The sequence below is a fragment of the Apodemus sylvaticus genome, chromosome X (assembly GCF_947179515.1).
Source record: "Apodemus sylvaticus chromosome X, mApoSyl1.1, whole genome shotgun sequence".
Classification (NCBI taxonomy): domain Eukaryota; kingdom Metazoa; phylum Chordata; class Mammalia; order Rodentia; family Muridae; genus Apodemus; species Apodemus sylvaticus.
Genome location: NC_067495.1, coordinates 57,964,032 through 57,980,069, shown reverse-complemented (window position 1 = coordinate 57,980,069; position 16,038 = coordinate 57,964,032). Strand labels below are relative to the sequence as shown.

General features: G+C 35.8%; 1 protein-coding gene across 2 annotated transcripts in view; it reads left to right on the top strand.

Moving 5' to 3' along the window:
- The window catches only part of Eda2r (ectodysplasin A2 receptor), a 41,314-nt gene extending 27,223 nt beyond the window's left edge, over positions 1–14,091 (top strand). For both annotated transcript variants that reach the window (XM_052171601.1, XM_052171600.1), the window contains exons 4-7: positions 7,572–7,750; positions 8,279–8,364; positions 9,840–10,004; positions 12,926–14,091. In XM_052171601.1, the coding sequence (XP_052027561.1) occupies positions 7,572–7,750; positions 8,279–8,364; positions 9,840–10,004; positions 12,926–13,308 (813 nt within the window). In that variant the 3' untranslated portion in view covers positions 13,309–14,091. The remainder of the gene's footprint in view (positions 1–7,571; positions 7,751–8,278; positions 8,365–9,839; positions 10,005–12,925) is intronic.
- The last annotated feature ends 1,947 nt before the right edge of the window (positions 14,092–16,038 follow it).

Below are 16,038 nucleotides of genomic sequence, written 5' to 3'. Positions count from 1 at the left end.
GGGAGGGGGGATCCAGGAAAGGGAAACTCACTTGAAATGTAAATAAAGAATATATCGAATAAAAAATGTCATTACATAACTTTCTTCCTTCCCTTTTCTCCCTACAACCATTACCATGTATTCCCCCATCTTACTGGTGTGATCATCTCTAGGCAAGACTATTTCTCTCACTTGGAGCATTTTTTTAGTTGACCAAAGCTCTTTGTGTGTGGTTAAGGTCTCCTGGGTTTCCCCATTAACTTTAATATGTCCATTTTGTTGTTCTTGTTCAGTTCATGTTTAGGAGGCACTGATGTTAGTAAGATTATTGGTGTACTTCTGACATTACTAGGATATACAATCTTATAGCAAACTTTCTCCTTCTTAGGCTCTAATATTTTTTTTCACAATATTCACTGTGTTTTAGCTACAGGAGTGGTTTTGTAGATGTATCCACTGGGGCTGGACATCACATCACTGCATTTTAATTAATCATGGTTTTCTGTAATGGTGTCCTGTAGCAAAGATAATTTTTATTAGATAAGGGGTAACAACAACACTATTACTATCTGTGGATATAAAGACATTATACAGAATGTGGTTAGAGCTATTGGTGGTTTAGTGAAGTGGTAGTTATATGTACTTAGATCCAAGTTCTATGATTGCACTAATACTAAGTAGTTAAAAAGGTTTCCTGTACCTGGCATGATTTCCTTCTTGTTGAGCAGGTCTTAAGCGAAATTAGAAAGCTGTTGGTTACCACTAAGTATGTGTGCCATTGCTGTACCTTATTAGGCTTATTGTGCCATGGTTATCATTGCTGTGTTTCATAGACATCATACCTTGGTAGGATTGTGTTAGTTGTGTCCTTCCTTTGGAAACTTGTAATGCCCCATGGTCTTTTCTAGTATTGTGAAAACTAGTCCTTGTGGATGAGGTATTCAAGTGAGTTGTAGCACCAGCTCCTTTAAACCCTATTCTTGAAGTGCATAATGTGTATAGAAACAGAGACTTACCTTCTACTTTTGAGGGCAATCACTGTTGATAGCAATAAGCTGCTTGTTTGGGGGAGTCTCTTGGATAATCTTGAACAAAAACTCAAAAGAGGGTTTCTCATGCCTGCTCTTTGAATTTGTGTTAGATTGTCTTTGGCTTTTAGAGGAAGCATTGCCAATCCAGATAAACCCTTGTATGTGCCTCAAATTTAAATGTTACCGACTATTCTGTAGATCCATTCATTGTTTAGCCAGCTCTTGACATTCACCTTAGGAGTATGTTTGTGGTATTCACTTGGTGAGGTAGGGGAATATCCAGCAATGTAGCACTTGTGTTGTTAGTAGATACAATTTAACTATCTAGTAGTACTTGCCTCTTAGAAGAGGTTACTACTAAATTTCTTTACACCTAATGAAATAGTCTGTCAGTTACCTACTTTTATGGCACTACAAATGTTTCAGTATACATACTCTATATTGGCAGATGACAATGTGATACAATGGCAGTGCCTGGGTTTCTCTCTGTAAATAAATTCTTTGCCAAACACAGTTCAGACTTACTTACTACTTACAGAATTGGAACAGGTAAATGGGGGAAGTGTTCCTAGCTGGAGAGCATGTCTTGCAGTTTAGTGGATTAGTGTAGGAAGCAGGGGGTGTAGGCCAGTGTCTCCTGATTAAACTGTACTCTGCTTTTGGGCAATAATGTTGGCATGATCTGAGCTAGCCAGGAGGAGGTTGGGTGATTAAAAGCCTGAGCATAGTTAAACTGAAGACTTAATTTGGGCACCAGAAATCTTAACAAGTAATCTCACACCATGAACCACAAACTTCCCTTACAATATGCTTTACCACAGCTACACACACACACACACACACACACACACACACACACACACACACAAATTCTGTTTGGTGTTGTGATTTAAGAAGTGAACAGAGACATATGATGGGCTTTGTTTAATGGCATACTGTACCAGAACACTGAAGACCTGCAACAGATGTAAATTCCAAGTCTTGTTACAATTTTTTAAGATTGTGAAATCATCAAAATGCATATGAATCAAGTTTTAATACACTGTCTGGGTGGATGAGGCTGTCCATTGCACCATTTCTTTCTTTGGGTTCTCAGGCATGGTTCTGACCGTTTAAGAACTCTAACATTTAACATTGTATAATCAGTAAACCTATAAAAAAGAAATATACATGAATATAATAAGTAGTTAATAATATGATTCCTTGTGAACTTTTCAGATATGCTTACTGTTATTTTATCCTTCCTATTCTGTTTTCATCTTCCTTTCCCTCCCATAATTTGAGCCTCTTTTTCCCATTTCCCTGATCACATCATTTGGATCCTGCTGTTTCCCTCTGTTCTGATCTTAAGCCAATTTTCTTAATATTATTTGTGGGTTGTTTGTCCTCTTATTTTTTGAGCTCTTTACATATTTTGGATATTAATCTTTTTCAAATGTATAGCTGGCAAAAATTCTTATTATTTGGGAATACTCATCATGGGATTGTTTCTTTAGCTGTGAAGAAGCCTGTTAGTTTTTATGAGTTCCACTTTTTAATTCTCTGGATATTCATTTCATTCTGTAAGATGAGTTATTACCCTCAATACCTGATTAAAGTAGTATGCTATATAGGAAATCCATTCCTACATTCATTTTATGTAGAGTACTTTGTATATTTCCTCTACCAATTGATATTTTGTATTTAGGTCTTTGCTCCATTTGGATTTAAATCTTTGTCAAAGGTAATAGATATAGTTCTGATATCTTTCTCTTACATATAGACATCCTCTTTTCCTGGCACCATTTGTTGAATATGTTGTATTTTCACCAGTGTTAGTTTTTGGTATCTTTGTAGAATATCAGATGAATGTGGTTATGCGTACTTGTGTCTCAATCATCAGTTTTCTTTCATTGGTCAATAAATTTATTTTGTGCCATTATCATATTATATTCATTACTTGACCAACCCAGTAATATATTTTGAAACTGAAATGAGTTTTGCTACCTGGAGTCATGTGGTTTCATGTGAATTTTAGGATAGATCATTTCTATTTCTGTAAAGAATAAGATGGAGACATTGATTAAAATTGCATTAAAACTTTAAATGGCATTTGAGCGAACACTCATTTTCACAATAGTCATTCTACCAATCAATGACCATGATTTATGTTTACGTCTTTATCTCTTTCTATAGAGGTTTAAAGGTCTTTCATCTCTTGGTCTGGTTTATTCCTGGGCATTTAACTTTCTTTGAGACTATTGTGAATGAGAGCTTTTCCATGTGCTCTGTCTCTATAGAATTTTTGGTTGATGGTAGTAGTAGTGGATCTCATTTTTACTTGTTTCTACAAATCTTCTGGAGAATATCTGCAATCTCTAACATAAAATATGTCATTTACCAATAGAGATAGTTTAATTTATGGTTCCCAATTAGTATCTCTTTAATTTCCTTTTTATGCCTTTAGTTGCCTGGCTAGTGCTTAAAGTAGGAGTAAAAGCCCAGTTTTTATAAATGTATTTTTATGATCCAATATTTTCATCTCTCTTGAAGCTTTACAAGCTACCAGTTTTGATCATTTCTTTCTGATTGAAAATTTCTAGTAGATACTATTTTATAGTGTGTCCTCTGGGAAACATGGGAGTTTTCTCTTGCCTGAAGAATATCTTTGTTTTCCCTTCTTTCATAAGTTAAAGTTTCACAGGATATTACAATTTGCACTTGGCAGTTATGTATTCTCAATATTTTAAAAATATGGCTTAAGAAAACTTTCAAAGTTTCAGAAAAAAATCACTGTCATTTCAGTGTTTGTTGTTTTAGAGTTAATGTCATACCTTGCTGAATATTTTCAAAACTGACTGTACTGGCTGGTTTTGTGTGTCAACTTGACACAGGCTGGAGTTATCACAGAGAAAGGAGCTTCAGTTGGGGAAGTGCCTCCATGAGATCCAGCTGTGGGGCATTTTCTCAATTCGTGATCAAGGGGGGAGGGCCCCCGTGTGGGTGGTACTACCTTTGGGCTGGTGTTCTTGGGTTCTATAAGAGAGCAGGCTGAGCAAGCCAGGGGAAGCAAGCCAGTAAGGAACATCCCTCCATGGCCTCTGCATCAGCTCCTGCTTCCTGACCTGCTTGAGTTCCAGTCCTGACTTCCTTTAGTGATGAACAGCAATGCAGAACTGTAAGCTGAATAAACCCTTTCCTCTCCAACTTGCTTCTTGGTCATGATGTTTTGTCCAGGAATAAAAACCCTGACTAAAACACTGACCTTTGCCAAGAAGTTTCATTATATACACATACACATATACATAATCTCCAGTACATACAAACACACACACACACACACACACACACACACACACACACATATATATATATACATATATATTCATACACACATGTATATATATATATGTATGTGTATGTGTGTGCGCACATACAAGTGCATGCACGTGCATGTGCGCATGTGTAATGCATGTCTGAGTGTGTGGGGATTTCATTTAATATACATATGTGAGGTATATAAATACATGTCTGTTATAGAATGTTTTTCAACCCATGCTCCTGTTGAGAAAAATGACAACTCTGAGAATCAAATATATTTACAAATTCCTAGACCATATAGCTATGCATGTTCCCTTGACTAGCTCATGAGTTACTATCTCATTTATTTAAATCTAAGTTCTGCCATGTGACTAGTTTCTTCTGTGCCAGTTCCATGGTCTTCTCTTTCATATTACAGGGTGTCCTCTCCCCTGTCTCTATTCCAGAATTCACTCACTCTACTCTATGTCCTACTTTCTATTTTCTGTCTAAGCTTATAGACAAAACAGCATTTTATTGATAAGTCCTGCATCTTTACAGCACACAAAAGATTCTTTCTGCATGTGGGTATTTGTTTTAACTTACTTTCTGTTTTTAAATATGGCAATATTTGGTGATTTTTTTTCCAAATCTATTAAAATTTTGGCCTTTGTTTCTTTGACTATTTCCTGACACATACTTTGTTTTGATTTTATATGATTTTGGTAGTTTTATTTCTTGCTCTGTTATATTATTCCCAAATTTCTCCAGTCATTTTCTTGTTTTTGTCTATTTTAGTCTAATTGTCTATTTGAACTGTATTCCTTCTATAGTTTTATCTTCAGGTTCAGTGATTTTTCTAATTTTCTAATAATCAGTACAACCAGAGAATTTTGTTCATTTATTTAGTTATTTTTATAACTTCTATTTGGCTCTTAAAAACAATTTATTTGAGCTGGATGAATATAGTTACTTTCAGCTCTAATGCCAGCATTCTAAAGGCAGAAGCAAAATGATTTCAAGCTTGAAGCCATATTGGGCTACACGATGAGTTCTAGGCTAAATAGTGCTATAGAGATGATATCTTAAAAACAAAATTTGCTCTAAAAATTCCATACATGTGCTGTGATATTTTAATTTTCTTTCATATTTACATAAATTTTATAATTGTTTGTTGATGCATTTTTGGGTGCTTTAAAAATCCTTGTTAAATAATTCTACTAATTGATTCATCTAGCTGGTGATATCTGTTTATTGTCTTTTTTTCATTAATCTGATTTCTTGATTCTTGTTATCATGGGTGTTTTTTTTTTTTTTATGTCTGATGTTGTGTTTCATTGTGTTGGATTTTTTTCAGGAGACTCAGAGTATTGCTAAAACCTTCCATTTAGCAGGCTGTGTTAACATACAGGTTCTGGTCTTCTATCCCTGGTGCATTATTTTGGTCTATATTGCTTTTTAGTACTGCTGTGTCTTACATTTCTCTGCTAGACTATTTGATATTTGGAAAGATGTTTCTAGAGAAATTTTTCTATTTATCTCATGTGAAATAAAGACATCACTCAGTTTTGGAGATTAAGAAAATTTCTATACCTCTAGTCATTGTAGGAAACTCGCTACCTGTTTACACTCAACCATACTGATTTATATAATAGTATTCTTAGTCCCACAAGATTAAGAGACTAATTGGACTGGGTACTTGTATCATGTCTTGCTCATGTCTCCTAAAACTTAGTATCTCTGTGCATGTTGAAGTCTCATGAGCTAGACAACTCTTTTGACACAAAAACTTTCTCACATTTAAGATAGGGATAATAATGCAATCTTAGAAGTTTTATGGTGAATAAACATGTATAAAAGTTCCTGAATACAGGGATTTTTTTTTATTCTGATACTTTTAATTATTCAGTCAATACACAAGCCAGAGTCACAACATGTATTAGTTGCTCAATAAATATTATATAAATTAATCTGTAAAATCAAGAAAAATTCTAAACAACCAGTAAAATTGTTATTTAATTATCAGTGAGTATTGTCTAACTGCCATCATTGTCTCTCTAGTGAGTGAGTTAATAGGGAGTCATGTCATGTTTTTCTGATACAGGTGGTCTACTTATTATTTCAGAATACATAGCAATATGTAGTGTTACTTGTTCCAATTACTATGCACTATGCATGATGATAACAACAGCATTTGGTTTTACCCAATGTCCTCGGATATCTAGTCTTACTCTCTTAGTCCTCCAAGCAGTATTGGGTATGGTTTTCATCTTCTGTAGTGGATCTTAAATGAAATTAGATATTTGTTGGTTACTCCCACAACCACCAATGAACCACCATTGCCCTACCATATCTCACAGGTAAGATACCATTTTAGATTAAAGAGTTTCTACCTGGGTTGCTATTCTTATTTCTCCTTTGGTAGTATACAGAGCACCTTCCGATACCAAGAATACTAGTCCTTATGGGTAAAGGCTGTCCACATGCACTTGCTAGAGTTCACCATGTTTAATGAGTTGTGTAGATGTTGTCTTCAGGAATTTGGCCTTGTCATCAGTTTGTGGACAAAACCTATAGTCTTGACCACAGCCTAGATTGTTTGGGGGTTCCCATAGGACCTGTTTTAACTCAATTAAATATAACCTAGTTCTGCTACTGGAGGTTTAATTTGGTAACAAGATATGTTCAGTTGGGGATCTAGCTACCCCATTATTTGTCTTCATGTATGGATATTATTTTAAAAACTTCTACTGTATCAAGTTTCCAAACTTAACTCAAATGACCCTTAATTTAAAAAAATAATTAGGCTTTCTTATATGCTTTATACTTAATAATGATCAGTCGTCACGTATGGCCTGTGCCATATGATGAAAGTGAAGTGTTTTATTTATTGGGGACAAAATGTTCTTTTTTACATGATGTTCCAATCATGCAATGACAAAATGAAACCATTCATGCATGGGATGCCCCATTGTGGATAATGTAGGCCCCAACCCTCATTAAGTCTCTAATAGGCAAAGAGTAAGAAATTAACTAAAATTTGTTTTTTTTTACCCATATTATAATCTTGTTTATTTTGATTGATGTACTTAGCTTTACATCATTTTATATAACTATTCTCTTTAGTTACATATCAGTTTTCAGTGCTGGTTACAGCTGGTAAATTTTTGTAATAACAAGTTTAATGAAACTTCTGTTTGAAAAATAGTGTCTTACAGCCTATTCTCTTGAGTCATAACAGTTCCTCTCCCTTAGCTCTTATGAACACATTCTATATTTCAGGATTGTGGTTATGGAGAAGGTGGAGATGCGTACTGCATAGCCTGCCCTCCCCGAAAGTATAAAAGCACTTGGGGACATCACAGATGTCAGACATGCATCACTTGTGCTGTCATCAATCGGGTCCAGAAGGCCAACTGCACAAATACCTCTAATGCTATCTGTGGAGACTGTCTGCCCAGGTAAGCCTACTAAATTACATATGTCATTCTGGGGATTTTTAACAGTCTTTGATGCCCTTTATCATCATACCTCTAAGACCCTAGTAAAAGTATTTTAAAGGATCAGTTTCATGCTCTAATTAAGCTCCATGAATGGGGAATCTGTATTTTTCTAACTAGATCTATCTATATAAAGTATCCAGGAATTTTCAAACACAGATGAGCACCTAGAAGCTTTTTGCTCACACTAATATTATGTCTAAAATTTAAAGTAAATGTCATGTTAGATAGATTACATAGGAACCATGAAGAAGTTGACATCATATAACAGCTTGCCTGTCTCATGACTTTAGCTCCCTTTTTGGGCTATAGGATATGGATAATTAGGGGAAAACATGGCCTGAATCACACTTGGCAGAGATCTCCCAAGAGTAGTCACTCCCATTAAGAAAAGACTCATGGACATTCCTTATCATGTCAAGAAGGGCTGTTACAAGTCAATTGCTTGTTGTTCACCACTCTACCATTCCTTTTTTGCTCTGATCACAGGTTCTACCGGAAGACACGCATTGGGGGTCTTCAGGAACAAGAATGCATCCCATGTACAAAGCAGACTCCTTCTTCTGAGGTTCAGTGTGTGTATCTATTTTTCTCTCCCTTCTTCCCTAAAACACTATTAGTCAACAAAATCAATAAACTTCTTTATCCTTGTAGGAGGAAAAAACTCCTTGGCACTGGTTCCTTTGACATATTGAACAGAGGCAGTCTGCCTATGATTAAATCCCAACTTTTCAGTGTTCAGATTCATTTGACCTGTTTCCCTTGTCTCAAAAAAAATGTATCTAATGAGAAAATATTTTTATTCATACTTTGTGAGCTACCAGGCTAAGTTTGATGGATTAATAAATGATACAGTGTATTTTAAAAATAACATTTCTACACTTAATTGCTATTAGAGTCAATATATATAGCATATAGAAATCCTTAGGTCTTGGACTACATTAGAAGCTGTAAAAGGAGCTAGAATTTAGTTTTGGCTTGTGTCATTAGACATTTACTTATTTATCTGATGTTCTAAATTTTTGCCTATCTTCTTATATACTCTTTAAATTATTGGTGTTTTCCTAAAAAATCATGACATATAAAACAGACATTAAAACAATAAATAGAACCAAAAGATAAAATCTTATATTATCTGAGATTATTAGATAATTAATCCCAAAATTTTGTATATTTTCTTCAGATTTTTAAACAGCAGGCATAATAAATTTCTCTTTACATCCTTTCTGAGTTTTCTATCCTTTTCTCCACAGAAATAAATACTTTAAGAATGTTTTTGCAATCCCATGCTTCTTTTCATAAGGTAAAGGCCTTCTTCCATCATGGGCCTATGATTGCTAGGCCAGGTAGTGTCCAAGTCCTTATCACCGAAAGAAGTGGTTAAGATGTATCAGCTCTTAACTGACTCAGTCTGAAAGTGACATACATTGTTTCTATTCAAAGTGCAATGGTATTTGGTATTAAAGGTTGATGGCTTTACTGTAAGGGTATATACAGAGTTTTGTGAATCCATTGGCATATTTCTTTGTGTTATTCTCCACTGCTATTTAAATGTTTGTATTACTTCACTTATATTCATATTCTTAGACAATATTTGCTATTACTTTGTGTTTTACAACATTTTCTATAAAGGTCATAAGCTATCCTTTTTTCACTTTGTTTTTCTCCACTAGGTTATTTATATTAATCAATGAAAGGTCTTTTATGACGTCTTAGAAAATCACGATTTACTGATCCAGAGTTCACTGATGAACATTTTAATCTGATAATGTTTGTTTTTAGGTTATATTACTAAACATAGAATGAGTGAAGGAGAATATGGCATCTTTTGGTTACTGTTGCTAATTTATACCATATCTGCAACCTATGATCTCTACTTCATTTTATTATAATTTTATCTTTTCTCAAATATAAAGATAGCAGACCTGATAGAGATGGTCTAAAGGAGAAGATGTGGCCTACAGAACTTTAGGGCCCTTGTCAGAATGACAGTTTACTGCTCATGTTGACTGGCCTTACACTTTGTTTTGTTGTTGTTGTTGTTCTATAGGTACCTTCCAGTTGAGCTTAGTGAAGGTAGATGCACACACTGTTCCCACTAAGGAAGCCACACTTGTTGCACTGGTGGGAAGTCTGCTAGTGGTATTTGCCCTGGCCATCCTTGGACTCTTCTTCCTCTATTGCAAGCAGATCTTCAACAGACATTGTCAATGTGGTATGTCTATTTAACATTTCACATGAATCAGAAATAAGATACCTATTTTTGTTTGGTTGGTTTTTTTGGTAAAAAGAGAAATTTTTCTGACATTGCATGATTATGGGCTTTCCCTGACACATTGGAAAATACCAGCAATGATGCTCTGTTGCTCTATGAGAACTATCTGGGATGCTATAAAAAATATAGGAAGTCAAAGGGGCTGGAGTCTGCATACAAGTTAAATGGACATGTTTATTCAGTTTTAAGGCTTCATTGAACATTTTCCTTTATGGGAAATCAATTTGTAATGGAAAGTGAAGACCGAACATCCAACTTTATTATTAAATCATAGTCTAACTCAAATTATCTAGATTTTTGATTTATATAATTTTAATCTTCAAAATGATAGATGGGATTAGATATGTTGTTTTTGCAATATATATATATGACATATATATTAATATAGTATTAGTATACATATATACAAATAGATTCTGAAACATCAGAGTTAAAGAAGATTTAGCTATACCTAAAACATGAATAATAGAAGTTGATGAGGCTTGCAGTAAATGCTGTCAATATAGTAATTTCCCAAAATGGGATAACTGAATATATAGTGTTTAGTCAAAATTCTTATACTTTTCTCTCGTCCAAAATGCTGCTGCCCAACGAGATCTGGCCAAAGCCATGTGAAATGGCTATACAGTGAAAATAAAAATATACGGTTATATTTAAAGTCTTGATAACACTTTTAGTTGTTTTCAACTTCATCTACCACACAATAATGTAAGTCAGAAAGTACATTTCATTAAGGGACAAATATGGAAGAGGTGGGATCAAGACTAAGACATTAGAATTCCAGACAAGAATACCAGTGTCCAAAGCAGCTTCAGTGCAATTAAGAGAACTGTGGACTAAACAGGGAGAGGAACAACAACAAAGCAAAACAAAAACAAAAACAACAAAACTGACTCAGACTAACAAGTAGATCTGTGTTAGTAAAGAAAAGGATACAGTTTACTAGATACAAGGACTCTCAGGATTACTTAATGGATACCGTGACTGAAGCAACACTTTATTTTAGCTTCACTCTATGCTGGAAAAATCCTTCTTAGAACTTGCTTAGTCAGTTTTGATCTAGAGCCTACCAATAGTTTGTGTATACTCTGTTTAGGCAAAGATGAATCTAGCATTTCATGAGGTATAGTATTCCCCTCCTGATTCTAAATGATTCTTCTTCAACTCTACTTCAATTTACTTAGGACGGATCTGGTAGCTCAGACACTCAAGATAATGGTGGACCACAGTATTTCTGTTTCGTTAACCATGCAGACTTTGAAAGGTGGTATGTGAAATAAGAACCCTTGCCTGATCCTGGATCATGGGTAATGAAATGTATGGGTCTCAGAATGTGAATGTAATGAAACATCTGAGAAATGCCTGTCTCCATATTCCTTCCTTGGGAGACAAGAAATGAGGAGCCCTCTCTAGCCTTAAGATATTATGGTAGTACCCTCCCAGGAGCATGAGGACAGGTAGCGTCCCATTGATTTTCATATGAGAAAGATATTTATCAGTACTCACTGACTTACACATACTCACTAGGGCTGTGTAGTTGAAGGTCAAGTTGGTGTGAATTAAATCTAATGTAGATGCATCAAAAAAGAGATTGTGACATACTAGAAAGACCATCTCCTATCTAATCAAGACTCCATTATTTAGTTCTTCCTCATGGTTAACACTGCAAAACCTTCCACATTTTCAAAGAATCCAGAACATTGCAATTTTGTATGAAATTTTGCTATGGACTCACAAATAATTTGAACAAACAGCAGAACCTTATCTACAGTATAGAAATCATGAATACACACTCAGTTTATAACTGCATATTGAATCAGACTCATGGGGGAGGTTGTGTTACTTATCACTGTTTTAGCAAATTATCACACATTTAATGGTTTATCTCAGTTACCATATCTCAGAAGTTTAACAGGCTTCCCTGGGTCTTCATAAAGCCTAAATCAAGAAATTGACAGGAGTGTATTTCTTTCTGTACACCCTATGGGAGTCTATTTCCTCATGAATTCATAAGACTAAAGGTCGTTTACAGCTTCTAGAGCAGTGATTCCCAACCTGTGGGTCAAGATCACTTTGAGGGTCAAATGACCTTTTCACAAGGACCATCAGAAAACACGGGTATTTGCATTATGACTGAACAGTAGCAAAATTACAGTTATGACAAAGCAATGAAAATAATTTTGTGGTTGGGTTTACTGCACCATGAGGAACTATATTAAATGGCCACAGTATTAGGAAGGTGGAGAACCATTGCTCTAGGGGATGAACATCTCCTTTGGCTCATAGCTCTCTTCTACTTCTAAAAGTAGTGATAGAATATTAATTTTGTTTTATGCCACATCTCTCTAGTGTCATTTTTGCCTTCTAAATCGTCTAAGGATACATCTAGTAACTAGAAAAATGCAACTAAATTAAAATTTTTATCATTAAGCATGGCATAAAAAAATCATGATTTAGCTTTAGGAGGTATATGAACCCATCTGCATAATTCAAGATAATCTTCCTATTTTAACATGTACTACCTTAATTCTGTCTGGTCCCTTCGCCATATTTCATAATATCCATAGATCATGGAAGAAGGGAACATGTTAAAATCTCTTTTCTGCAAAGCATTTATCTCTATCTGAACACATTTGTCTTCCCAAATCTAGCATCTAGCAGACTTAATGTGATACCCCAATGAAAATGTTTCTGAAATGTGTCATTTTAGCTCACTTATAAGTGCTCTGGTCTTCCAGGAGGGGAAGAGGAACTCTAGCCCCTAGTTCGCCCCATCCCTTTCAGTATTTTATGCTCAATAAGTGGTAAACTGTTGAAAAGAGACCCTGACTTTGGCTGACTCAGTCGCTTTCTACTTCCAGTTGCAGGAGGTTCGTTGCAATATGAGGCTGAAAAAGCAGTGGAGGAGGATTCTCTTTTCCCCGTGCCACCTGACCAGGAGACAAGTCCTGAATTTCCAATGAATGAGAGCATCTTTGAGATCAAGCCACTTAACTCCATCCTAGATGATGACTGCAGCTCCACTCGCGGCTTCCCCACCCAGGAGTCCTTTACCATGGCCTCCTGTGCCTCAGAGAGCCATTCTCAATGGGTCCATACCCCCATTGAATGCACAGAGTTGGACCTGCAAAAGTTTTCCAGCTCTGTGCCCTCTACTGGTGCTGAAACCTTGAGAGAGAACACAGCTGAACACTCAGGAGACAGGCTGGAGCTCTATGTACCTTTTGAAGTTCCCAGCCTTTAACTCTACCAAGGTAGGGCTTAAGGACCTAAAGGTGCAGACTACCCTCACAAAACTTCCAACCTAGGTTCTGTTGTTCCGTAGGGTTTGGATGGAAGAATATCAAGAAACCAGGACTGATAGAGGTTGGAGAGGCACTAAAGTTTTGAGCTAAGTTTACATTGGACTTCTAGGACAACAATGGTCCAGAGACCAGGCAGGTTGACATGAGGCTAATTTCTTCATCCGGACTCTTCTATCAATCAGCAGTATTCAGTTTTCTCCTTTTGTGCGTATAAGCAGCACAACACTGTAGAGATATGCAGCTCCATATTCAGAGAAATACCAGTTCGTGAATAGATTTATACACTTGTGCACATCATTTTACTTCTTTTAGACACCGAGCCTTCAGCTCATAAGTTTTTTGGGAATGCATGAAAGCATATGCAAGTGTCCTCTATAGTGTCTGAATGGTAGGCCCTTTTTTCCGTTCCCTGTGCTCACTCAGTCAAAAATTAGGAATTCCTCTTATATTGGCTACATATCATTCTGAACTTCATAACTTCAACTCTCTGTTGTAGGCAAATAAATAACATTTTAAACAAGCAGGAATTGAGCATCAGAGGTGAAAAATGATTTGCTTAAAATCACAGAACAACCCAATCTCAGAAATAGACTAGAACCCAGGATTAGCATTCCCATTATAGATAATTCATTCAACACCATCACTAAATTTGAAATATATATGTATGTATCTTAACCTATGTCTCATATACATATGTGTACGTGTGTATGTATACACATACATATATATATGAAGGAATAGCTTTGAAGAAAACATACATAGATCTTGAAATTTTTTCTTGTATTCACAATACAAACTCGTGTGTGATCAAGTGTGAAAATTTTCACTTACAGTATTATGTCAAATAGTATAATGTTTTTAGCATTTTTTGATTTTGAATCTTTTAATTTTGGATTAAGGATGCCCAATCTCTTTCTTCATTAAAAATTTCTGTAGTTCTTGAGCTCACAACTGTAAAAAGCATAATTGTATCTCATTCTTACCTAGGGGTTCTGGTTCTGGTTCTGTTCTGATTTCTTTTCCTTGTGAGAGAACTGAAGACAACACCTGTCTGGAAAACACCAGTTTTTTTTTTTTTAAACATGTTGCTTAAAACATAACCCAATATTTAAAAAAAAAACAATCTTACTAGTTTGCAATAGGATATGTTTGTCATCTCTATAGCCGGGTGATGTATTTCTGCTATTGTGCCCTAAATACTTTCTGGTCTAACCATTAACCTTTAGAGAAAAGGAAAAGGAGGGTGGTAATGAGCTTGCATCACAGGATTCTAACTTGCTCTGCTCTTTTTCTAGGTCTCTTTCACTCTTGGCAACCTTGCCAGTGCTTGTTGCTGGACTTTCCTGCTCTTCTTTTATTCAACAACAGTAGCAAGAGCCTGGGATGTAGGTCCCACAATAACCAGCATTCAAAAACGGGGTCTACGGAGCCCCATGCTACCAGAAGAATAAGTCCCCAATGACTGACCTTGAACACTTTTTGTTTTCTTATTCTAGTCTGGGGATCCAGATTCCATAGCCATGGGACTGCTGGGCCTGTTCTTTCTCTTTAATTAATTATAGAAGTGAGGGGAATAACTATGAATGGGGTAGAGTTTTCCCCTATGTGTATGTTTCCTGACTATTTTCGACAAGTAGACTTACAAAAAGGAGTATACAGAATTATGTTGGCGTCTGCCTACCACATTGAAGAGAAAAATGAAATACTTCCCCTTTTAGCTTTCTGCTTTGATTCCCCCCCCACACACACACACAAACATGTAAACAGAGTGAGGGGATATTGAGGATGGTATCATGGGGAGGCCTGAAGCCTGGATTTTACAACTCAGGTCCTAGACTTCTATAGCTATGATAATTGTTAAGCTAGTATATTTCTTAGACTCTTCATTCTCAGAGACAGGCTACCACTACTCTCTGATGGGGATTCATATTGGTGTCTTATAGCTTTTTAAATTGTTGTTTCCTAAACTTCTTTTCATTTTTATTACTCCAATATTCTTACCTTTTCCCCCCTTCCAGTCAAGTCCTGACTGACTGTGATGTTTCTGAGGTGCAGAAGTAGTACTCTGTGGAACTATGGGGACCATTTGGTGCTGTCTTGGCTTAGAGAATAGTCAGTCTATTTCTCTTAGGCCTGAACGTTCAGTTTTACATGCTTCTCAGCCTAAATTGAAACTTTTTTCTTCATCTTTTTGTGTGTGTGTGTGAAATATGTTAGATGTGACCCTCAGGACTTAGATATGACTATCATGTGTTGACTTTAAGTATCCCTGTATGTTCAAAATGAACCACTAGAATTGATGTCTATTCCCTCATAGTGGTTCAGGTTTCGATGGTGAAAAGTAGTCAAATTAGTAAAGCAAGTGAACCTTTTTGCTTGGGAGTAATATATACTATCCTGGAGGTTGATGTGACTTAGCTTATTAAAAACAAACTAAAAATACACACAATTATTCTGAGTCAAAGATGTAAAGATGCACTAAACCTGTGGGTGCTGCACTTTACATTATTCATGTCACAGCTGTTGTCTCTGGGACATATTATACAAACGTGGATATAGGCAGTGCAGGGGTTGCTCAGTGAAATAGGGGTGCATAGAAAGGCTAGAATGCTTTCAATCATTTCTCTTCATTTGACACTTACTGCTGACTCTTAAAAGGTAAAAGTATA